The sequence below is a fragment of the Oncorhynchus clarkii genome, chromosome 16 (assembly GCF_045791955.1).
Source record: "Oncorhynchus clarkii lewisi isolate Uvic-CL-2024 chromosome 16, UVic_Ocla_1.0, whole genome shotgun sequence".
Lineage (NCBI taxonomy): Eukaryota > Metazoa > Chordata > Actinopteri > Salmoniformes > Salmonidae > Oncorhynchus > Oncorhynchus clarkii.
In genome coordinates, this window is record NC_092162.1 from 36,499,355 (window position 1) to 36,525,233 (window position 25,879).

Below are 25,879 nucleotides of genomic sequence, written 5' to 3' on the forward strand. Positions count from 1 at the left end.
GCCATTGGAACACAGGAGTGATGGTTGCTGATAATGGGCCTCTGTACGCCTATGTAGATATTCCATTAAAAAATCATCCGTTTCCAGCTACAATAGTCATTTACAACATTAACAATGTCTACACTGTATTTCTTATCAACTTGATGTTATTTTAATGGACAAAAAAATAGCTTTTCTTTCAAAAACAAAGACATTTTTAAGTGACCCCAAACTTTTGAACAGTAGTGTAGTTGTTACCATTCCACCAATTCTGCTCCAACCATTACCACAAGCCTTTTCTGCCCAATTAAGGTGCTACCAACCTCCTGTGCATGCAGATATTAGTCTGTGCTACCAACCTCCTGTGCTAAAAATCCAGATTAAACTATGTGATGAACATTTAGTCTTCAGTACACATGAGACAGTAATGACTCTGAGCAACCTCGTCCGCTCTCTCCCCAGCACTAACTGAATGGGTTTGTCAGTCTTGCTTTCCCCGCCTCTACCCTGGGGTCCTTCTGCCATTCCTCTGTGTTTGCACCTGGGTGTGCCAGAGCCTGATCAGTTTACGGGGTCTGGCACGGATACCTGTCTGACGAGCTCGATCACTCCAACCCTTCAGTCTCCAGGTGCGACAGCTAGGAGGCAGGCCGATGCTGGGGAGGAGCCCTGTACCAGACAGGTAGATATAAGCCATCTGCCACCAGAGAGGAGTCACTCAGAGGGGCTTGACCTTCCTCTTAGTAAGCGCACCTGCTTCACCAATCCTCTCTGTCTCTCTCTCTCTCCTTTTCTTTTACTCCCATCAGAGGATCAGAAAAGCTGCAACCATGAGTTACAGGAGCAGTGGCAGCATGAGCGGAGGCTTCAGCTCTGGCGGAGGATTCAGCTCCGGTGGCGGTGGTGGCGGCACTGTGAGGAAGAGCTTCTCAAGCTTCTCCTCCTCAGCAGCCCCTATGGGCTCCAGCCGTATGAGCAGCTCATCAGTTAGACGCTCCGGAGGTGGTGGTGGGGGCGGCTTCGGCATGGGCGGTGGTGGAAGTGGAGGAGGCTCCAGCTTCAGCTATATGAGCAGCGGTGGAGGCATGGGCGGCGGCGGCGGCGGCGGCGGTGGAGGCTTTGGTATGGGTGGCGGCGGTGGAGGCTTCGGCCTTGGTGGCGGCGGTGGAGGCTTTGGCCTGGGTGGCGGTGGTGGAGGCTTCGGTGGAGGTGCAGGCTTCGGCATGGGAGGTGGTGGCGGCGGAGGTGGCTTCCCCCCCATCACAGCTGTCACAGTCAACTCAAGCCTGCTTGCCCCCCTCAACCTGGAGATCGACCCCAACATCCAGACCGTCCGCACCAATGAAAAAGATCAGATCAAGGGCCTCAACAACCGCTTTGCCTCCTTCATCGACAAGGTCAGTACACCTTTATTCTCTTAAAGCCCTTCAATTTAAGAGGATGTTAAACCTATCAAGTATGCCATGACTATGGGCCTGTCCAAGTAAATTAAAATATATTGCATTGCTCCTCATCTACCATATGCCAGCATAAACAGGGTACAGATATGCTGCAAAGGAGATACTGCAAAGGGATACTGCAAAGTATCTGGAAAAGGACACTTTGCAATAGCAGTTTATGGCTGGGATGTTGTTTTATGGTACTGGCTGCAAATAGCACACTTGAATAGTTCCAAGGCTGTGTCTCTTGTGTGCTACTGTAGGGCTCATGAAATATTTCACAGCCACTGATAACGCAGCCCCCGGAAAACCGGACCGTATAGGATCCAGTTAGAACTGGCTCTGAAAACAAATACACAGAATGATATAGTGACTGCATCCTCCACCTGAATGTATTAACAGGGGCATATCACCTTATCACAGGTGGTCAAAGTCCCAATGTGCAGCCAGTTGCATCGGAACTGACAGTTGAGTAGTTTTCTTTGGCCGTAATTGCCTTGGCTCTGTGAGTATGGGAGTGGGAGTGAGTTTGGAAACCATAGCCCAAGCGGATCTTATGACCATGAGGGAAGGGATCGGGTTATAATAGCCCCATTCCCATGGCAGCAGGAAGGGACTCACTGGCTTTCAATAGAATGCTATGTCTCTGATGGTGCACCTGAGAGTTTATCCTCTCTCCCATCTCTCCCTCACAACCTGCAGAGACACAGACACACACCTGCACAAAGTTGAAGCTGTTATGGCTAATAATATACTTTATCCATATTTCTGAAACAGCAAGGAGTTGTGTTAAATTAAAGGTTCTTCCTAAACACTTTCATCTTTCAGACAACAGCACGATAGACAATAGTGAACATTTTCTCAAGGGAGAGTTAGAAACTGCACAGTCAGCTTTACATAGACTCTAACCACACCTGCTTTTATTTTGGATGAATGGACAGATTCAATTCAATTACCTAATTTGCCTTCTTCTGCAAACAAATTGTATTTACCTTGTGCAAGGTAAAATACAACAATTAACCCTTAATTTTGCTGCTGTTACAGTCACAAATCATTAAATGCAGGTCATTCTCAAATTCTGCAGAATGCCTTATAATAACAGTACATGGCAGCAGGTAAGTTCATTCACTAAGAGGTGATTCCACCTCAGGCTAAGGCAGGGAAACCCAGCCATATCTGCTGGGACTTGCTATTACTTAGAATAAGGGGGGCTAAGGCGTGGCAGGCTTAGACATCTCCCTCCCGCCTCAGGGATGTGCAGCCACGCCCATGTACCTCACATGGAAGGTATCTTCTGAGAGCGAGATATAAAGTGGATAGATCTCTTCATGTCTGCCCCAGCCCTTAGGGAATGACTCAGCTCAGTACAATAGGCTATGGAGGGCTGTGTGTGCAAGTCACTCCTTTTTTACAGAGGTGTGGGAGAATGCCAGCTCTGTCTGAGAAAGTCCCAATAAAAACTTCAAGCAGACCGTTTTCATTACCTCAGTGAATGTAAGTCTAATCTTGAACCACTACATAAATCCACAAGTAAACCTTGCCAGGGAGCTGTTGCCAAGGCAACATCACATGATACAACTGGATATGACATAATATGACATAACCCAATTTAAATTCTCAACGTAATGGAAGATGTGTGCCAACCTGGTTCTAGCAGTACATATGACACCTGGTTGTAACTATTATATTTCTCTCTCTACACACAGGTACGCTTCCTGGAACAGCAGAACAAGATGCTGGAGACTAAGTGGAGCCTCCTGCAGGACCAGACCACCACCCGCTCCAACATTGATGCCATGTTTGAGGCCTACATTGCCAACCTGCGCAGACAGCTCGACGGCCTGGGAGGAGAGAAGGTCAAGATGGAAGGAGAGCTGACAAACATGCAGGGTCTGGTGGAGGACTTCAAGAACAAGTAATTTTTACACAAGACATTGTATGGATGTTCTAACTGTCCTACATGCTGGCCCATGTAACCATTGGTAATCTGTTTTTCCAGATATGAAGATGAAATCAACAAGCGTGCTGCAGTGGAGAACGAGTTTGTCCTCCTCAAGAAGGATGTTGATGGTGCCTACATGAACAAGGTTGAGTTGGAGGCCAAGGTCGACGCCCTTCAGGATGAGATCAACTTCCTCAGGGCCATCTATGAAGCGGTGAGGGCCATGTCAAACCACAAACAGCTTAGTTTTCGAAGCGCTGTGATATGAACAAAAAATCATCGACATTATGGCTTTCCTGACGTCCTTCTCTCTCATCTCTCTCCAGGAGCTGAGTGAACTGCAGGGACAGATTAAGGACACCTCAGTGGTGGTGGAGATGGACAACAGCCGTAACCTGGACATGGACTCCATTGTGGCTGAAGTGCGCGCCCAGTATGAGGACATCGCCAACCGCAGCAGAGCCGAGGCCGAGTCATGGTACAAGCAGAAGGTATGAGGAGACTTAAGTATATTTCTATGGATTTCATATAAATGAGAGGTGCAGTAAAATATAATACATAGGCTTCAGACTGACTAATGACTGTGCCAATCCTCTCATCCTTCAGTTTGAGGAGATGCAGTCCTCTGCAGGACAACATGGGGATGATCTGCGCAACACCAAGTCAGAGATTGCCGAGCTGAACCGCATGATCAGCCGTCTCCAAAACGAGATCGAAAACGTCAAAGGACAGGTATGTACAGTATGCTGGCAAATGACGGTCAATTCAAAATATCATCAGGTCTGGCACAACACTAACATTCAATTAAGTGAAAACATCAATCTTACTTCTGATCTTGTCTTTTCTTTACCTGGTAGCGTTCTACCCTTGAAGGCCAGATCGCCGAGGCTGAGGAGCGCGGGGAGATGGCAGTGAAGGACGCCAAGCTCCGCATCAGAGACCTAGAGGATGCCCTACAGAGAGCCAAGCAGGACATGGCCCGGCAAGTGCGTGAATACCAGGAGCTGATGAACGTCAAGCTGGCCCTGGATATTGAGATCGCAACCTACAGGAAACTGCTGGAAGGAGAGGAGGACAGGTGAGCACAGGATCAAATATAGACATTGTGAAACAACACGAGACAAATGCATGGCTAGGAAATGTAAAGGCACAAGAAATGGAAAATCTTCTAGATGCAGTCAGCTCTTTCACTATAGTACATGCCTAGAGATTATGTCAACTAATCTATACATCTTTACAAAGAATTACCTCTGGAGGGGGAACGGCAACCATCCACATAACCTCCGGCAGCAGTGGTGGTGGCGGTAAGAACTTCATACATATGCATTTAAATTCAGTTGGACAAGAAAAATAAAATAATACTTGTATGTCTGATTATCACCATCATCAGTCCAAGTATTGACTTTTCTCCTACCATCTTTCTCTCCCAGGCGGAGGTGGTGGATTCGGCATGGGCGGAGGCGGCGGAGGTGGCGGTGGCTTCGGATATGGCGGCGGCAGTGGCACGTCCATGAGAAGCGGTGGTGGCGGCGGTGGCTTTGGCATGAGCGGCGGTGGTGGCGGCGGTGGCTATGGCGGCGGTGGCGGCGGTGGCTTTGGCATGAGCAGCGGTGGTGGTGGCGGCTTCGGCATGAGCAGCGGCGGTGGTGGCGGCGTGTCCATGTCCCGCTCCTCCATGACCTCCACATCCAGACGCTTCTAAACACAGGAGTCTGTATGTCTGTCCCCACCTCCCCCTCTCCTCTCACACCACAACCAAAACAAGCTACAAACTCCTCCTGTCACATGCAGGCACAGAGCGTCCACTGATCTACACTATAACTCAGGATGGGCTGTTAAATCTGACCCCTCCTTAGCTGCATATTCCCCATAGCTACTGGCTGGTAGGAAATAGTGGATGACATCAGAGGATGCACTTTGAATGCTGACAGATCTTTTTTATCCCAATGTTTCCAGTGTTTTATTCCTGCTACCTCTTCAGCATCCTGTCCCTCACAGATTCAGAACATAGCCCTTAAAGATAGAGGCAGTGATAGTAAGAACCGGAAGCAGAGAATTACGTCTACTCCCTCTTCAGTCAGCCTGTCTTTAACTTGCTGGATGGTGCCTGTCATGGTGACACAACATTGGTTGGCGGTGCTGTGACAGTGCATCTTCATAAGGCAACACTAGTTTCTCATCGCACACAACATAGCGGCAGTCTCCAAATGAGCCTGGCAGGCAGGTGCCATGTTGTTCACTAAATGTTGAGACAACTGACAGTACAACATGCCACTACCCCCTGTGTTCCACTGCCCCCATATTGCTGTGCATTATGGTGAATGCCAGATCAACTTTAGCAGCTCTACTAAAGTGGCACCCCCTTTCTCTGGGGTAAACAATCTAGCATTAACTCTTAATTCTCCCTTTCCTAGGGACAATGGGTTCTCCACTGAGGTTTGCAAACAGTGTTTGGTTCTGTTTTTCTTTTCATTCTGATCAAAAAGGGATGACTGGTACACCCAGATTTATTGAATGTAATTGATCATGTGTCATCAACAAAACATCCTGAATAAATCTGAGTTTTATAAAATACTTGTGTTGAAAATTTTTCTTCTGACTGTATATAGGGGTGGCAGGTAGCCTAGTGGTTAGAGTTTTGGGCCAGTAACCAAAAGGCTGCTGGATTGAATCCCCGAGCTGACAAGGTAAAATCTGTTGTTTCCCGGTAGGTCCACTGTTTCCCGGTAGGTCGTCCTTGTAAATAAGAATTTGTTCTTAACTGACTTGCCTAGTTAATAAATAAATAAATAAAAAATATATATATATGTTCTATTTACATAGACGGTCAGACAATTGGGTAGAAAATGGCTCTAGATTTGGGGTCAGATGAGTATCATTCAGAAGAATGAGACACATTGACGTTATTGACAGGGCTGATAGGATTACTTAAAGCAACAACAGTATTCAAATTGTCAGTTGAGTATCCATCAGAAGAAGGAGAAACAATGACTTTACTGACAGGGCTTATAGGATGACTTAAAGCAACAACAGTATAAATGTTCTTAAAGAGTTAACTTAATTTGAATGAACTCAAGCACTGTAAAATGCCTTCTTGACAGTTTAATCCACTTTGGCAAGTAAACGTAAAAACGTAATCCTTATGACTCAACACCTTGTATTTATTTAATGCCCATGGATAAAAGCTGTTACACGGTGCATACCCAGATAATATATAACCGTTAAGGCCTCTGACACAACGTAAAGGGATCTATCATCACTATAAACTATAGAGAACCGCCAAGTTATTAAAGGGATAGTTCACCCAAATTACAAAATTATATTTGTTTCCCTTACCCTGTAAGCAGTCTATGGACAAGGTATGCTATAATTTGGTTTTGTTTACCTGGGAGTTGTTTCAAATGCTGCCTTTTTAGCATTTGTGTCAGAAATCCAATGCAAGTCAATGGTACCTGTATTAGCATTTCCGTGCTTCATGCTGTCATGCCTTGTCCATAAACTGCTTACAGGGTAACAATACCAATATATAATATAAATACTTATATCTGCTTCAAATTTCGACAGGTAGGCTACAGGCAGACAACTTTAACTAATGTAAGATATGCATATGTCTACCGTACCACAAGTGAAGTGACAACTTGACCTATCTAACCCATTCACAAAAACACATCCCTCGGCTTATGCTGCCCTCTAGTGAGAATAGAGGGCAGCATACAGTAATAATATTATACTGAACAGGTGTCGTCTACTGTACAGTATGTGTAATTATTCTTTCAGATTCTGTTTTCTGGTATCTAACATAATCTTTAATTTTACCCACATGAAAAAATAATATATTTTACTATAGAATACTAGAGTTTACTATAGAACACTGCAAATCAAATCAAATCAAATTGTATTTGTCACATGCGTCGAATACAACCTTTTAGTGAAATGCTAGCTTACAAATACGTGTTAAGTAACAGATAATTAAAGAGCAGCAGTAAAATAACAGTGGCTAAATAGAGGGGGTACCAGTACAGAGTCAATGTGCGGGGGCACAGGTTAGTCGAGTAATTCAAGTAATATGTACATGTAGGTAGAGCTATTGAAGTGACTATGCATGCATTAGCTTCTGTAGTGTCTTGCGGTTGGAGGCCAAGCAGTTGCCATACCAGGCAGTGATGCAACCAGTCAGGATGCTCTTGATGGTGCAGCTGTAGAACTTTTTGAGTATCTGAGGACCCATGACAAGTCTTTTCCGTCTCCTGAGGGGGAATAGGCGTTGTCGTGCCTTCTTCCAGACTGTCTTGGTGTGTTTGGACCATGATAGTTTGTTGGTGATGTAGACACCAAGGAACTTGAAGCTCTCAACCTGCTCATCTACAGCCCTTTCGATGAGAATGGGGGCGTGTTCGGTCCTCCTTATTCTGTTCATAATCATCTCCTTTGTCTTGATCATGTTGAGGGAGAGGTTGTTGTCCTGGCACCACACTGCTAGGTCTCTGACCTCCTCCTATAGTTGTCGGTGATCAGGCCTACCACGCTGATCAGGCCTACCACGGTGATCAGGCCTACCACGGTGATCAGGCCTACCACGGTGATCAGGCCTACCACGGTGATCAGGCCTACCACGGCGAACTTAGTGATGGTGTTGGAGTCTGTGGGTCTGTTGGGGTGGTATGCAAATTCGTGTGGGTCTAGGGTTTCTGGGATAATGGTACTGATGTGAGCCATGACCAGCCTTTCAAAGCACTTCATGACGACAGACTTGAGTGCTACAGGTCGGTAGTCATTTACGAAGGTTACCTTGGCGTTCTTGGGGCACAGGGAGTATGGTGGTCTGCTTGAAACACGTTGATTTTACAGACTCGGTAAGGGACAGGTTTGTCCTTACAGGGCTCCCGAGTGGCGCAGTGGTCTAAGGCACTGCATCTCAATGCAAGAGGCGTCACTACAGTACCTGGTTTGATTCCAGGCTGTATCACATTTGGCTGTGATTGGGAGTCCCATAGGGCGGCGCACAATTGGCCCAGCGTCTTTCGGGTTTGGCCGGAGTAGGCCGTATTTGTAAATAAGAATTTGTTCTTAAAACCTCTTAAGGACCCCTCTTTTTCAATTTTTGCCTAAAATGACATACCCCAATCTAACTGCCTGAGCTCAGGACCTGAAGCTAGGATATGCATATTCTTGAAACCATTTGAAAGGAAACACTTTGAAGTTTGTGGAAATGTGAAATGAATGTAGGAGAATATAACATATTAGATCTGGTAAAATATAATCTAGTGGCCAGCTACAGGTAGTTAGATTTGGGAATGTCATTTTAGGCAAAAATTGGGGCGGATCCTTAATTATTAACAAAAGACTGTCATCTGAGTGTGCCAGAGCGCAGAATAACTGATGAATTTACGAACGCTCAACACTCATTGAATATGGCCGGTGTCAGTAAACGTGGCAAAAAGCGTAATTAAATTGTTGCCAGCAGCACAGTTACAGTCACCAACGCTCTGGATAACATGAAAACAGCCTAACCATTTCTGCTAGGGTGAGTAAAATGGTTAGAGTGAGGTGTTTTCTCATTTGTGTCTGGAAGTAGCTAGCAAGCTAGCCAATGTTAGCCAGTTAGCTTGGGTGCTTGACTGTCGTAGTGAGAACAGAACGTTAGAATCAACCCTACTCATTAGCCAGAGCATCCAGTGTGCGCTCTGAACGCTCTGGAATTTACAATCTGACAGCACAGTTGCAGTCAGCAACGCTATGGGTAATATAACAGCCTAATCAGCTCTGCTCGGGCAAGTGATTTTCAGTGAACTGTTCTCTCATTTGTGTCTGGAAGTAGCTAGCAAGTTAGCTTGGGTGCTTGACTGCTGTTGTTAGTACAGAGCACTCGGATCAACCCTTAAAGAGATGGGTGGAGCTAAAGCTTAAGAGGGTGTGAACAATGCTTAATGGGTGCAAACAAAGAAGGGCTCTCCAGTAGTAGTACCAAAACATTCAAAGGCCATTTTCTCAAAAGTGAGTTTACAAGTTTATCAACTTTCAAAGCAGAATAACTTTCCCATTGTTCCTCAACTGTAGTGTATGATATGCCATTTTGTAGCTCTGAGTCTCTACTTTTATCCAATGTAAAAAACACAATTTCAAATTCTGTTACATAAGACCCATTTGAGCTGGTCGGTCACATATTATAAATACCTCACATGTTTATCCGACTCCGTTAAGATGATTAGCAATATGCAAGAGACGACAGTTGAACCATGTGCAGTCAAGTATTATCCATTTAGCAGACTAAGATCAATGAATGGTCATGAGAAGCGAATATCAAAGCAAGTATTATTTAATAACTTTGTAAAAAAAAAAAAAAAGGCAATACTGACATTAACAAAGCATAATTCTAGGCATATAGATCCTAAGGTTAACTTGCGAGACAAAGCATGTACAAAGAGATGCTTACTAGGCCAGAGTAGAATAGAAGCCTAGGAAATTAGAATTGATCATACAACCGTCCTCCATGGCTGGAAACAGGATAAGAGAGAGAACAAAGCCATGTAATTCCATTTATAACATCTGAAGGTGTAACCTTTCAACCCAAGACCAACCACCATTGACCAATCAAACGATACCAGGTTTACAGTGTAACCTGACCACAAAGGCCCAATCTACACAGGATGTCACAACATCTAAATGCTTGTGTAGCGGATTGGACCACTGTAAATGAGACATAATTCCTGAGAGGACGATAGCACCGCTGAGCGTAATTTAGAGTTTACCCTATACAGATACAAGTAACCACAGAGATCATACATACATAAACACGTGTATATACATAGCATCAGTTATCCTCAGTGAACAAGTTTCGGATAGATACTGGACATGGATACTATAGTATTATTATATCACATCCAATAGTCTGTCCTCTGAATACTGTAACAGAGAGAAACATTTTGGGCCCTCAGTGGGAGAAGGGCTGACTAGTCATTTTGCATTGTTCTCTGTCTTCCAACTCCAGGCGTCCAAGAGCACAAGCCTGCACTACATGGAACCCAATAGGGTTCGACCATAGGAGACCGATAGAGGATTCACTTTTGTATCTGTGCCATTATAGCGTCTGTGACAGAATGTAGTCAATTTTCTTCGCTGATCCCTCCTGATGACCCGGTTGGACATGGCTTCAACCGGGTCACCAAGAGGGATCAGCCAATTATGTTGAAAGTCCCACCCAGTTGACTACATTAAAATGGTGGAAGCACTCAATGGTGCTGACCATGCTAATACAGCCTTTTAGCCACTAGAGGCCTCTATCAAAAATTGTTGTACCAAAAAGGTTTCTTCAAAGGGTTCTCCTATGGGGACAGCCGAAGAACCCTTTTAAGTTCTAGATAGCACCTTTTTTTAAAGAGTGTATGACCTTCCCTTTAAATATGAGGAATCCATAAAAATTCTGACATACAGTATGACATTTCATAAAGTCATATACCATGTTGTGAAATGTGATACGCAAACTTTATATAACATATGTTATTCTCGTTTGTCATGCAGTTCATATGCTAAACTCCATGGTTCAAAAACTGGGGGGAGCCAGTGCTCTGTGGCGTCTGTCCACTACAATGCAGTTGCACTGGGGTTACTGGGGTCGAAAGCCATAATCTCCATGTGGATCAGACCTTAACAGGAAAAATCAAAGCATTTTAGAATTGTATCACAGGAATCACACCATATAGTATTTCAGAATTTCATATCCTGAAAGGGAAACTTTGCAGAACTTTAACTGTAAGTCTCCAAGAACCGTGAGATATTCAGGATAAATGCCATCAACATGTGCAACCAGGTAATCAGTCATAGAAGAAGATATACTCACTACTCCACTCTCCCACGTCAATCTTCAGGCTTTCAAAGGAGTCGTCGTACGTCGGGGAGTCGGGTTCAGATTCTGGGTCATGGAACTCAGCTAGGTAGGGGTGTGAGAGGCCCTCTTTAGCCGTCATCCTGGTCTCTGGGTCCAACAGCAGCACGTTCTCCAGCAGATTCACCGCTGGACAGAGGAACACACAGAACAGAGAGAGAGAGAGAGAGAGAGAGAGAGAGAGAGAGAGAGAGAGAGAGAGAGAGGGAGAGAGGGAGTGAGAGAGAGGATAGATAAGTATTACACAGTGAAAGGAAGGCATTAGGAAGTGGTGCAGGGAATACAGAGTCAAGCAAGCCCTCAACTGTTCTCGATACAAAGTAGGAAAACTGAGATATTCATAACCACCATGCAGGACGTAACATTAGCACAGTGATAATAGACCAACTCACCGTTTACATGCAAGGAGGGAAAGACCTCCTTGAAGTTTTTCTTCTTTTGGATAGGGAGACTCTGTACATATGAGCGAGCCTGCAAGACAATACCAACAATGTTCAACTGTCAACTGTATTTTTTCAACGTTATCTCCTTTTTCTTACAAGTTACCACCATAGTGAGCATACTTGTGATTTCAACACCAAGCTACATTGAATAGTTGCGAGCTGAACAGTTGCCATTAGATTGAGATGACAGTAGGCCTACATCTTTGCTCTGCATCTTCTGCACCAGGTAGGATGGTGGTGTTCCTGTAACGTTGAGGATCTTCTTCAGCTGGTCAATGCCTGAACAGGATGGTCAAGGAGTGTGTAGGGAAACACAAGGCAGACAGTAGAAACCACTACAAGCAAAATACTTAGAGCACTGATCAGTGAACAGTCTGCTACATGATTGGTGTTGTCCCTTGTGCAATTGCAGAATGATAACTAATTCATGATACGTACATCAGTAATATACAAAGAAATGGGGTACAGAGTATATGTTTTTTGTGTTGATGTAAACTTAGTGAGTTATACAGGTGTTAAGAGGAAACTTGAGAGGATACTGTCACTGCCTGGGAAAAGAACCTGGCCTGTCATCATCTCAGCCAGGATGCAGCCGGCAGACCACAAGTCCACTGAGAGTGGGACACACACACAGAATAAATAACACATGAGCTACAGCTGAACCAATAGTACAAAAGTAAGATCACCCCAGAAGTGCAGTGCATGGAATGTGAAGCCCAAATAAATTAAAAGGTAGTCATTGTGTGTTGGTGATAGGTCACCTGATTGGCTATAGTGCATCCAGTTGAAGATGACCTCTGGTGACCTGTACCAGCGTGTCACCACATAGCCTGTCATCTCACTCTCTGCATGTCTTGCTAGACCAAAGTCCAGGATCTGAGATAGAGAGAGAAAGCGAGGGAATGTGAAAGAAAAGTCAATTGAAGCTTATAAAAAGAAAGCCTAATACGTAACCACAACAATCAAACAATAATGTGTAGTCATTAAACACCAGTGTGTTATCTTCCTAAATCAAGTACATTATGTTTATCTTACTGTCTGAAGGTTTTACAATAAAAGGTTCAGTATAATTAAACAATTAATAATTAAAGAATGTTGCCAAATTCTTAATTACCTTTAATTCACAGTTCTCATTCACAGCAAGGTTACCAGGTTTTAGGTCCTGAAGAATACATTTTAAAAAACAAACATAGGATCTTATATGATCTGGCCACTCAAATGTACTTAGAAATGTATTTCAAGTATATTCATAAGAACCTAATACAAACCCGATGGATGATCCCTGCAGAATGGATATACTAAGGGATAGAAAAATGTAAAGAAACATTATCTTCAGGTGAATATAAGATTACGATTTAAGATTAAGATCAAGGTCCAACCAAAATTTGACTTCCGCTTTATCCCATCCCTTCTGAAAGATACACGCACATACAGGTTGAGAGGTCAGAGCAGGGGTCTGCCACACTGGGCGCCTATGGAGCAGTTGTTTTGGGGTGGTTTAAGTGCATTGCTCAAGGGCACAACGGCAGGCAAAGGCATCTAGGATTTGATACCAGCAAACCTTCGGTTGCCAACTCATTTCCAGATGGATAACCTTTTCCTCACAGATCGGGGATTCAAAATGGCAACCATCCATTTGCTGGCACCCCTCTCTGACGGCTAGGCTACCTGCCACCCCATATAATACAATGATTTCTTAGTAGTGGTGAACACCTTCAGGCCACGTAGCAGCTGGTAGAAGAGGTAAACGATGATGCGATCGGTCAGTCTCCTGCTCTTCATGATGCGACCGAGGTCCTGAGCCACAAAGGGCATTACCATGTAACTGTAACATGGAGGAGAGAGATGGGAAGTCAGATACAAACAGTGTTACCATGTAACTGTGACAGAGAAATAAAGTAGGGAAAGGGAATGATACAATACGTCATGTACTAAAGCTATCTCCTCAAACTAAGCATTATAAATGTATAAAATGATTACATAACAAAAAATGCTGGTAATATCATACACTATCATACACAGACATAAAATATATGTTTTAACACAGCTAACAGATTATATCACATACACAAGCACATACAAAGGAGCAAAGGCGAAGTAAGCACAAACAAACATGAATAAACCTGCACACACACAGCTTTGTTTTTGGAGTGTAAAAATGTTTGACAATTAAAAATCGTATTTTCCCTAACCCCTAACCCTAAATCTAACCCTAACCTAACCCTAAACTTAACCTGAAAAACCCTGAACCTGACCTTAATCCCAAAACCTAATACTTAAATTTAAAATAGCATTTGAACAAATTCAGAACATTCGGTTGAAATTTTAGGACATTGGGGTCCTAATAATGTAGGAAAACAAGTACACACACATGCACGATCAAATTCAAACTTCATGATACACTCTCAGCAGCCTGTCTCAACAAGCTGTGACAACTGGCAGAGGAATGTGGTTCACAGCTCCCCACTTACAACGTCTGGAATTTCTCCAGGGAGAAATCAGGTGTGAAGACATTGAGGAGGCTGATCACCTTAAGGAAAACAACAGGAAGAAGGAAAGTAATGAAGAGTTTATTCCCACAAAAAGTGACCACACAAACATATACATTGCAGTAATACTAATTCATCGCCAGTAGTACAAGTAGGCCTGAGGAAGTACAAGTGCTCTGTGAATATGTTGAGTGAAAACACTGGCCCATAAGAGGGGCTATTCCTCTCCACCAAACATAAATAAACATAGGAAGGAGGCAAAGGAATAAAACTGGACGTCTTTGGGTGACTGATATTCAACACACAGATTAGTTTAAAACTACAAATTATCCTGATGTGAAGTGGAATGAATGACAATTACTGCATTGTGATGGATTTTCATGTTTGAGTGTCTGGAATCTCTGTCCAGGGGAGTGTATCTCAGATGTCCACTATTATAGTAGGTAATAAAGACTTACATTGTCGTGCTGGATATGGCGTAAAAGTCTTAGTTCACGGTAGGCCCGTTGAGCGTGGATTAGGGACTGAAAGGGACGATAGAGCTTCTTTATGGCCACCTTCTCCTTAGTCTGCTGGTCAATAGCAGAACTAATGAATAAAACAAGTTCAAAGTCAAATAACGTTAGTGTTGGATGGAAGAATTCTGTCACAGAATGTAGACAAGGGGGATATAGAATGGATACTCTCAATGCCAATAGTAATACTTCAAGTCAGTATAGATCAAAGAGTACAGAATCTTTGAGTAGCTTTCATGTCAGTTTGACGAATGATTATAAGTAGTACTACAAATAACATTTCAGACGCTTGTGTGTTCATTCTATATGACCGATATCTGGCAGAGGTACAACTGGGTTTCAAGATGTGTTAATATGGGGCTCGCTCCAGGTTGGGAGTGCAAAATTAGTCTCATCTCGAGACCTGCTTCAATTGGATAATTTCCTTGAGGCAATAGTGCCTCTGTTAGCAATGTCCTGAGTCTTTTGTTATGGGAAAAAAATGGAACAACAAGTTAATATTACACAATATTCAATATTGTAGAATTTTGCGTATGTAACTAATATGAAATGAATAAACAATTATAGGCTTAGGTAAAGTTGTTCCCTTATTCTGTTTATGTTCTATATTTTAAAGTATATAAAATGCATGCTGGTTTGGCGAGAAGTTATTCCAGGAAAGCTACCAATAATTGCCCCTTCACAAAGCCCCTTCACTCACCATACTGTCCCGTAAGCGCCCGAGCCAACTGCTTTCAGCGCGATATATTGCTCTGGAACATCCCATGTTGTTTTCTTTATCTCCAGTCTATGGAAACCTGTCTTCACAGGCGATTCCATTTTGTCAATAAAATGTGTCGATCTAGTTCAAACCAGTGTGGTACCTATTGGTGATTTTTCATAGCCTTGAGGTTTCGATATGACAGGTAAGCAGAGGTAGCCTACAACTGTGATACCCCACCCCACCTCACGTGATGTAAATGGCATTCTCACTGCACTGTGTACACACTCACCTGTCGAAGGCTCTGTATAAAACTCATACATAGGCCTACTAGTATAGTAGCCTAAAATATTGCTGCTCTTTTTATAGCACCATTCCAAATACTGCAAAAAGCTCCCAAATTCCTCTTACTCTTCTGTTCGATCAGATGTGTAAAAAACAGGATTGAGTTGGTTTGTGAGATCTGGTATTAATAGTGCTTCTTGTTCCTGCTAAACGTCTCTGTAGAGGTCAAAGTCATGCACAGATTGCGGACAGAGTAAAGCAGTCACACAGATCACATTTACAGTATAGTATTAATCTAAGTTTTCTGTACTACCAACCATGGACCAATCAAAAACTGTAACTAGAATCTGCTGTGTATTATAACTTGAAGGCTACTGTAAAAACCATAGATACGTTATAAGACCCTCCACCTTTGTCTGACCCCATTAAATTATTTACTAAGGGATATCTATCTTGTTCTTACCATTAGTGGAACATGGGCATCCTATAGACCCTCCTGGCAAAAATATTGGTCAATACAAAAAGTTTATGGTTCAAAGCTAGCTCAAATTTTCTCATTTGAATGCTCAGATTGAATGACCAGCAGCCAGAGTGAGGGACAGATGTATTGGGCATAAAGCAAGCATACTGCAGGGCACTCCGTCTGTAATGGTTCTGTAGCGACAGATGCTTGGAGACGAGAAGCAAGTACAGGGCGTGCATTTAATAATAAATAAACATGAAACATAACAAGAAGAGCGTCTGGACAGGAGAAACATAACATCAATGCTGACTCGGAAATGAAACTGAGGAAGTGACAGATATAGGGGAGGTAAATGACATGATGGAGTGCAGGTGAGTCCCATAATTAAGCGCAGGTGTGCGTAACGATGGTGGCAGGCGTGCGTAATGATGAGTGAACTGGTGACCTCGAGCACCTGAGAGAGGGAGCGGGAGCAGATGTGACACTGTCAAATAGGCCTACATTACATTCCTCTAGTCAAGTGGGATGAAAAAAAGTGCAGAAAATTCTGAGTCCACTACATTATTAAAAAACTTATTCGGGATCGGTGTCCCTTCCACGGGACGGCTGAGCTAATGTAGGCTAATGCGATTAGCATGAGGTTGTAAGTAACAAGAACATTTCCCAGGACATAGGCATACCGTCTCTGATATTGGCAGAAAGCTTAAATTTTTGCTAATCTAACTGCACTGTCCAATTTACAGTAGATATTACAGTGAAATAATACCATGCTATTGTTTGAGGAGCGTGCACAATATTGAACATGAAAAGTTATTAATAAACAAATTAGGCACATTTGGGCAGTCTTGATACAAAATGTTGAAGAGAAATACAATGGTTCATTGGATCAGTCTAAATCTTTGCACGCACACTAAATTGCACCTGGGCTGGAATAATACATTATGTCCTTTCTCTTGCATTTCAAAGATGATGGTACAACAAAATACAAAATAACGGTTGGTTTTTTCTTTGTATTATCTTTTACCAGATCTATTGTGTTATACTACATTCATTTCACATTTCCATAAATTTCCAAGTGTTTGCTTTCAAATGTTACCAAGAATATGCATATCCGCGCTTCAGGGCCTGAGCTACAGGCAGTTAGATTTGGGTATGTCATTTTAGGCAAAAATTGAAAAAAGGGGCTAATCCTTAAGAGGTCCTTAATGAGTCCAGGTCACTGTAAAATGGGAAAAAGCTGAATAGATAAAGATAAAGCTGGATTCCATTGAGTATAATTTTTTTTCAATGTAATGTGTGATTATCTGAAAAGTAGTTTTGTGAGACATGTGAGATTGCAAAATGTGTTCATACATGCAAAACAACCATTTTTCAAATGTCCACCTTTGGTTGGGTCTTTTGTTTTGTCCGTTTATTAGCAGCTAAGATAAAAACATACCAATAGGCTAATTCCATAAAGGCAGTAGGCACATTTTATTGAACTTTGAGCATTGAGTGTAGGTGGAAAGGCACTTTATACATCCAATCAGTTATTTCAATTATTATTATTATTTTTCCAAGGTGTTACAGTGAGCACTGTAATAACTGTATCACCGAGATTTTAAACCTGTATGTATACCATAGACAGAGATAGACAGCTCTAGTGCCCCAAAGCTATTTTAGTCAACTTGGTGGGACTTCCTATGGGTTAAGGAGGGATCACATAATTCCATCCAGGTCATCAGGAAGGCTCAGCAAATTAATTATTCTCCTGAGAAAACATTCCATAACTGTAGGAAGCAGTACATTTCATTGAAATGACATGGAAACAACGTTGATTCTACCAGTGTGTGCCCAGTGGGATATTGCTTACACCTGTAAAATCCTCTCAGATTAGTGTGTAGGGCTTAGGGGTCTATTTGGGAGTGGGTCGTTTACTCTCTTTGACTACATGCTCTCCATACCTGGGCATACCTGAGGTGCATTCAATATGACAGAGTGGTGTTCATCGTTTAATTCAACAGAAACGGTACTGTACTAAAAAAACAGTTGGCAAACGATGTGGCCCAGAGGGTGATTGTGTAAGGAGGTGTGCTGCATGAGTTTTGCGATTTCAAATGGTCACACCCATATTGATCAGGCCACACCCACCAAACGGGAGTAAATATACCTCAAAAGAACAGTGTGCACCATTTTGGGAAAACGTGTAGTTCGGTACAAACTTACGGTAGGAAATGTTGAACAGAACTGAATGCACCCCAGGGTTGGAGTCAATTCCATTTAAATTCCAGTCAATTCAGAAAGCAAACCAAATTCTTATTTAAATTCCAAATGTTCCTCATTGAAAACCATTGTAATTGTAATTTCAGTTATCTTCCTGAGGTAGTATTGCATTACCTTACCTCCAAATCACATTATTGCTCCTTTGGAAGTCTGCAGAAATGTATATTAGCTGAAACGGTTAGATTAACCCAACCCCGTTCAACAGCCCTGCACCCCCACAGCAACTTGCCAAATATCCCCTATTTCTCCTTCACCCAAATCCAGATAGCTGATGTTCTGAAAGAGTTGCAAAATCTGGACCCCTACAAATCAGCTGGCCTAGACCATCTGGACCCTCTCTTTCTAAAATGATCAGCCGCAATTGTTGCAACCCCTATTACTAGCCTGTTCAACCTCTCTTTCGTATCGTCTGAGATCCCCAAATATTGGAAAGCTGCCGCGGTCATCCCCCTCTTCAAAGTGGGAGACACTCTAGACCCAAACTGTTACAGACCTATATTTATCCTACCCTGCCTTTCTAAGGTCTTCGAAAGGCAAGTTAACAAACAGATCACCGACCATTTTGAATCCCACTGTTCCTTCTCCGCTATGCAATCTGGCATCAGAACTGGTCATGGGTGCACCTCAGCCACGCTCAAGGTCCTAAACAATATCATAACCGTCATCGATAAAAGACAATACTGTGCAGCCGTATTCATCGACCTGGCCAAGGCTTTCGACTCTGTCAATCACCACGTTCTTATCGGCAGACTCAACAGTCTTGGTTTCTCAATGACTGCCTTGCTTGGTTCACTAATTACTTCTCAGACAAAAATTAAATGCATGCTCTTCAACGGATCGCTACCCGCACCTGCCCGCCCGTCCAGCATCACCACTCTGGATGGTTCTGACTTAGAATATGTGGACAATTAAACATACCTAGGTGTCTGGTTAGACTGTAAACTCTCCTTCCAGACTCACATTAAGCATCCCCAATCCAAAATTAAATCTAAAATCAGCTTCCTGTTTCGCAACAAAGCAGCATTCACTCATGCTGCCAAACATACCCTCGTAAAACTGACTATCCTGCCGATCCTTGACTTTGGCGATGTCATTTATAAAATAGCCTCCAACACTCTACTCAGCAAATTGTATGCAGTCTATCACAGTGCCATCCGTTTTGTCACCAAATCCCCATATACTACCCACCACTGCGACCTGTATGCTCTCGTTGGCTGGCCCTCCCTTCATATTCATCACCAAACCCCCTGGCTCCAGGTCATCTATAAGTCTTTGCTGGTTAAAGCCCCGCCTTATCTCAGCTCACTGGTCACCATAGCAGCACCCACCCATAGCACGTGCTCCAGCAGGTATATTTCACTGGGAACGAATTGCAAAAATCACTGAAGCTAGAGACTCATATCTCCCTCACTAACTTTAAGCATCAACTGTCAGAGCAGCTCACATATCACTGCACCTGTACATAGCCCATCTGTAAATAGCCTATCCAACTACCTCACCCCCATATTGTTATTATTTTTATTTTTTTGCTCCTTTGCACCCCAGTATCTGTACTTGCACATTCATCTTCTGCACATCTATCACTCCAGTGTTTAATTGCTAAATTGTAACTACTTCGCCACTGCGGCCTGTTTATTGCCTTACCTCCCTAATCTTACCTCATTTTCACATACTGTATACAGATTTTTTTCTATTGTGTTATTGACTGTACGTGTTGTTGTTTGTGTCTCACTGCTTTGCTTTATCTGCCGGGTCGCAGTTGTAAATGAGAACTTGTTCTCAACTGCTCTAACTGGTTAAATAAAGGTGAAATAATAACATAAAAAAATAAAAAATAACAGCCAATAAAATGTAGGCGCTGTAAGCCACGCCTACATTTTACTGGACGTTACATTTCTAGAACCCTCCCCCATTGTCTCATGTCAGATGGCTTCAATCTAATGCTACATGCACTTGCCAGAAGCCAGCACAGAATGCAGTCACTCTTTCTGATGTGAGACGATGCCACCCCCCCGACATGCCTGTAGATTGGATGCTGCATGTAATGACATGTGCCACTGGGTGTTCGTGCTCCTCACTCCAAGGACATTCTATTTAGTACAGTCTTGTGAAGACGAGAGTGTGGAGAACTCATCAAAAATTACTTTTGAAGCGCTGCACACTCAGTGCTACTGCATTACCTTTGACCAATACAGACAAAACCAGATAACTACATAAATCAATAGCTAGCTTGTAATTTCATAATTATCAGCCTTGATGGGTAAGCTAGCTAGCTACCAATTCTTCATCAGTTCGCCTGTGATCTATGCAAACTATAGTGGATATTTCAGGCAGTTAAACATGCCATAATTAACACAGTACATATTTATTAATGTATCAGAATAAAATGTTATAGTCAGGCAACATGTTATGTGTCGTGGGTTTCATAACCACGTCTTTATAATAATTCAATAATAATGATACAAGAATTCAGTTCAACCTTTTATCTCGAACGTGATCATCTCAACATACCACAACTCCCATGATGCTCTGCGGCATAACCCCAATATGCAAAATCTCCTCCATTCCTTATTAAATTGCCCCCATTATGAACAACAGTCCTGAAAAAGTGACTGTGAGCCCCTAGGTGACGACTGTAACAGTTCTGGTCCACTCACAGTACTCAACAGTAACTTATCAGTGTGTCTTTTCCAGATGAAGTCCTCTGAAGTCTGGACAGTGTGGGACACAGGACCAGTCTGAGCAATGACTGTAGCAGGAACCCACTTTGGTCTGTTGAGGTAGTACCTAGATAGTTTCTTCAGGATTGAAAGCTCTGTCCTTTAAAACATGTTTTAAATTTAACTAGGCATGTCAGTTAAGAACACATTCTTATTAACAATGACAGCCTACCCCATCCAAACCCTAACAATGCTGGGCCAATTGTGCACCGCCCTATGGGACCACCAATCATGGCCAAATGTGATAACAGCCCAGGATTGAACCAGGGTCTGTAGTGATGCCTCTAGCACTGAGATGCAGTGCCTTAGACCGCTGCACCACTCGGGAGCCCGCTCAGTTCATGTTGTCACACTGCCTCCTTTGAGTTCAAAGGTTTGAGTAGGTTGAAACTTGTGCATAGCTCTCTCTTCATGAGTAGTGATACAGAAAAAGCATTGGTGGTTGTAAGTGGCATGTTCCTGTAGGATAGCAGGAAGCTGTTCAAGCATTGGTGCCATTTCCCTTGACCCTGAGATGCTTTGAAGTCATGTTTCATGGTCTGCACAAACCTCTCCACCAGCCCGTTGGTTGATGGATGATACGGTGCAGACCTGATGTGCTGTACGGCATTCACCTGTAGGAACGAGGCCATTTCTTTGGACATTTCTGTGGTCCGTTGTTGTTAACGAGTTGGAGTAGCGATCCAAACCGACTAAACACTTCCACAAGCTTCTCAATGGTCTTCTCAGCAGTATATCTCAGGATGGCAACCACTGGCCACTTTCTATGAGCATCCACGACCACGAGAAACAAACTTCGACTGAACCTGTGAAGTTGACATGCATGCATTTCCATGCCTCCTCCATCCAATCCCATGGATGAAGAGCTGCAAGTTGAGGTACGTTGTGAACCTTTTAGCATGGGGAACATGTTTTTGCTTTCTCCTCAATGTCTCCATCCAATCCAGACCAAAAGTAGCTTTGTGTGATTTCCTTCATGCAAACCATTTGATTCGCTTTTCATTCTGCCTTCGCTGGTTTCCTCAGCAAAGGCGGAATGATAACTTTCCTCCCCCACAGCAGACAACTGGAAAGGTAAGGTTTCAGTTCCGGAGCATTTCCTGCGGCTTTACCTTGGATGATGATGTCTATCACTTCAGATAACACCTGGTCAATTCTGTTGTTTCTCCGCACTTGTGATGAAGATGTCAACTTGGCATGACTCAGTCTTGACCACAGGTAGTGGTAACCTGGAAAGTCCATCTGCTTAGCATTACAGTTCTGACTTGTGGCACTTGATGTCGTAGGTGCTGACAACAACAAAGCCCACCTTTGCATTGCTTGCTTGCAGTATGCGGTCCAAAGATGCTAGTCAGTGGACAATGATCTGTAGGATGATCAGTAAGAAGGGTGAACTTCCTCCTGTACAAATACTGGTGAAATTTACGCACTCCAAAAACTATTCCTAGGGCTTCCCTTCTATTGCGTTGTTACTTTCTGCTTTCTACAATGTCCTTGATGCAAAAGCAATTGGCTTCTCTTCACCGGAAGGCATGATATAGGACATGACTGCTCCCACATCATAGGGACTAGCATCACAAGCTAGTTGGATGGGCAATGGGTCGAAGTGTGTCCAGATTAATCTAAATCCCTCAGTTTCTTCTCCGCAAAGAAACCCACAGTACCTCCAGAGATGATATCTAGACCACGAACACATTCTAACCATTCTGATTGGTCCCAGAAGTTGATGGCTTGAGCCAGAGCAAGAACACACATGGTTAAAGCAGTGTTTTGAAAATGCGTCATTGGCTTTGATACTCTGATTGGTTAGAAATGATCCAATCATTTTGACATGAGTGGTGTTATACAACATTTGACTTAGATGATGGCAGTCACACTGAAGCATGTATCAAAACATAGAGCAGCGGAAGAAATCAGTTTGAGTCTTTAGTCTTTTGTAATATACAATGACATCGCAACACAAAAAAACACATAAGTAGGAGGCAAAAATGGTTCCTACACAAGTAAAGAATGAAAGACATGCTATACAATTATGAGCGATAATCAAATCTGTTATTTAATTTTTTTCCTCGCCTGGTACGTTAGGTTATTTTTTGTGTAACTGTGCTTTCAGTCCCACTGGCAACCACCAGAGGAGGCTCAAATCACATAGGTCTACATACAGATTTTGAGGTGATGCTAATCATTGAATTTCTTCCTGTATTACCACCTGGAACTGTGAATTTATACCGTTCTTTGTTGTTTATAACTAACTAATGTTTGTGGTGGTAACACTTATGTTTTGGGCAGGGGATAGGCCTACGTATGGGAATTTACTAAATCATTATATAACGAATATAATTAAAATGAGGAAAAAATTATCCATTATTTCAAGTATTTAACTTGTTTTTGTGAAAGTTCCACGATGTCATTCATTTATTGCGCTTCTTGCTTGTCTGTAAACAATGGCTCACTGCGGGACGAAGCAATTGCGCTTCCACAAAATAAGTTGCCCACTCCCAGATATGCCTAAAAAGAAGTCTGCCACTAAGCTTGAGCTTGTTCGTTGTAGTAACTGTTCCTCTGAACTACCCGTGCGCAAACCAAGCGGCTTGTCAGCTGTGGGGATCCTCAAAAACAACGAATGTACCATACGACAACTGACACAGTGCTGCTGCTCGGTAAAGACTAGGAAGGGGCAGTAAAGTAAACGCACGTTTTTAGAATAATTTGTCAAACAATTTGCATTTGGATTAGCTGGAGAACATTACACTTTTCTCTCGCTAAAAACGCCGGGGAGCTCACATCGAGACTCCGTGACATCGTACTTTTTAAGGTAAGAATACAGTTTGATTTGAGTCCCTTTAAAACTAAAATTTACTTAAAGTAGTTTTTAGTGCCTAATAAACATTATAACCTAGAGGAGAAACAAATGCGACAATTCGGACTACGTTGAATGAAACACATTATCGGCTAGAGTTTCAAATGTAACCTCATTCCATAGATTTTTAAGATGGGAAGGTGCAATAATGTATTACGTTGTTGCAATACTTTAAAAGTTCCTATGTTGTCAAAAAACAAGTCTAAGTCGAATGTAATATCACTCAATACATCCATTTGTCCATGAGCCTTTTGTTAAAACGTTTTTAACACTAACCCCTGCACCGAATGAAGGTATCCTTTGAAATAAAAACTGGTTTTGCGTATGAGTGTATTGTATTGAATTGCTCAGTGGAGACAGTTGTCTAGTGTGATTATTCCACTTGGGGTCGTTGTTCAAACTGTCTAGGCATAGACCATCAAAACAAATATTTTGTTTGTGTATTGTCTGACTATCATTTGGCAATTATCAGACAAACTATTGATGTACCACCATCACTTTTGGACATTAATGCAAGTAAAGCTGCCAGCATGCCATTCTCCTTCTCCCATATGTAGGGATTGATGAGAGGATGATCCAGCTGACACAGTTGGGCTCCACTGTCACCTGAATACTGCAACTGGATGTGTTGTGTGATTTTTCAAATGCCATTTTCAGCTGTTGTCATAATCTTTTGGATACAGACAGACACATCCTCTTCCTAACTGTCTAAAGCTGTTGTTCCCCCTTTGAAATTAGCTTACAACTTGCCATTGGCAAAATCAGTTGAATTTGTACATATCTGTATGTTTGCCTAGGTGTGATTCTGAAAAGGTTTGGTCTTATCTTTTAACAGGGGCTACAATTATAGCCTAACAGTGGAAGTGTATATTTTTTTACATAGCCAGCCACTCCCTTTCTTTTTCTTTCTACTGCAGGAAATTATTGTGTAATATTCAAACTTTATTCATACAGTGGCCAACGTTTATAAAGGATTACATTTTCAGCTGTGATCAGGCTAGAAGAGGCTTTGTTTAAAATCCCCCAAAATCCTGTTTTGCACCCAATAAACCCTATTGAGATGGTTCTTTCATTCTTTCCCACCCCAGTCGGTTTTCACTTTCTTACCTTGTGTAGGTAATCCAGAAGTGCAATAAACAAAACCAGATATATATATATATTTTTGTATACCAAAGGACAACCTTTTTCTAGGTGTATTGGCTGATCAGATGTAATTTGATTACGTTGGATTAGGGTTTTGATTATCCAGCATCTTACCCTAGCCCAGTAACATCATTACAGGAAGACTTTGTAGTAAAATGGCCATGGGCATGACCTTCGAGCTCTTACTCTTTCATTTGTTTTGCTGTTCAAAACCCAGACGGACATTCTTGAATAGCAGGCCATCTGCTAGTCCAAGTGCTTTTTCCATGAGCACAATATCACATTACCCTCAGATCACTTTGCGATAGAGTGGGGGATGTGATTTGTTGGCAAGGGGGAATACAGTCTCATTCCCAATAGTATGTCTTAAACACAATGTCTGGTAAGGCCTTTACATTTGTGTGGGTGGCTACCACCAACACCATCTTTGCTTCCGCTAAAAACCCTGCCATCTGATTGGTTGAGACTTGTGGGCTCACTTTCCTTGGCTGGCAAAGACACCACCGAGGATAACTCTCAGATTTGGATTGCTGTGTGCTTTCGCTCATGTCTTAAAACTGTCTGACTATTTGGCCCAGAGGCCTATTTCAAGTTTTCAGGTAACAGGAATGAACATGCCGGCCTCCTTCCGGTACCCTGCCCTGAACCTTAGTCACTATTAGTAACCGGCTACCACCCGGTACTCTACTCTGCACCTTAGAGACTGCTGCCCTATGTGCGTAGTCACTTTAATAATGTTTACATATTGTTCTACCCA

At 42.7% G+C, this 25,879-nt stretch overlaps 3 protein-coding genes across 4 annotated transcripts in view; 2 read left to right on the plus strand and 1 right to left on the minus strand.

The window, feature by feature from the left end:
• The first annotated feature begins 701 nt into the window (after positions 1-701).
• LOC139368360 (keratin, type II cytoskeletal cochleal-like) lies at positions 702-5,932 on the plus strand. Its single transcript, XM_071107136.1, has 8 exons — positions 702-1,376; positions 3,125-3,333; positions 3,418-3,574; positions 3,687-3,851; positions 3,967-4,092; positions 4,218-4,438; positions 4,603-4,664; positions 4,791-5,932. The coding sequence occupies exons 1-8, from the start codon at positions 810-812 to the stop codon at positions 5,060-5,062; spliced, it is 1,779 nt and encodes a 592-aa protein (XP_070963237.1). The 5' UTR covers positions 702-809; the 3' UTR covers positions 5,063-5,932.
• A 3,728-nt stretch (positions 5,933-9,660) lies between these two features.
• LOC139368362 (mitogen-activated protein kinase 14A-like) lies at positions 9,661-15,598 on the minus strand. Of its 2 annotated transcripts, none has more exons than XM_071107137.1 (12): positions 15,390-15,598; positions 14,633-14,762; positions 14,157-14,215; positions 13,399-13,510; positions 12,954-12,983; positions 12,800-12,847; positions 12,447-12,561; positions 12,225-12,296; positions 11,885-11,964; positions 11,635-11,713; positions 11,198-11,371; positions 9,661-11,003 (listed from the first exon to the last, which is right to left on the minus strand). In XM_071107137.1, the coding sequence occupies exons 1-12, from the start codon at positions 15,506-15,508 to the stop codon at positions 10,942-10,944; spliced, it is 1,080 nt and encodes a 359-aa protein (XP_070963238.1). In that variant the 5' UTR covers positions 15,509-15,598; the 3' UTR covers positions 9,661-10,941. The 2 variants fall into 2 exon arrangements, with proteins under 2 accessions (XP_070963238.1, XP_070963239.1); XM_071107138.1 differs by having other exon boundaries at positions 10,829-11,003; positions 14,633-14,743; positions 15,390-15,573.
• An 8,113-nt stretch (positions 15,599-23,711) lies between these two features.
• LOC139368363 (plexin-B1-like) overlaps positions 23,712-25,879 on the plus strand; it is a 50,589-nt gene continuing 48,421 nt past the window's right edge. The window contains exon 1 of the mRNA XM_071107139.1: positions 23,712-23,934. The gene's annotated coding sequence lies outside the window, so the exon portion shown is untranslated. The remainder of the gene's footprint in view (positions 23,935-25,879) is intronic.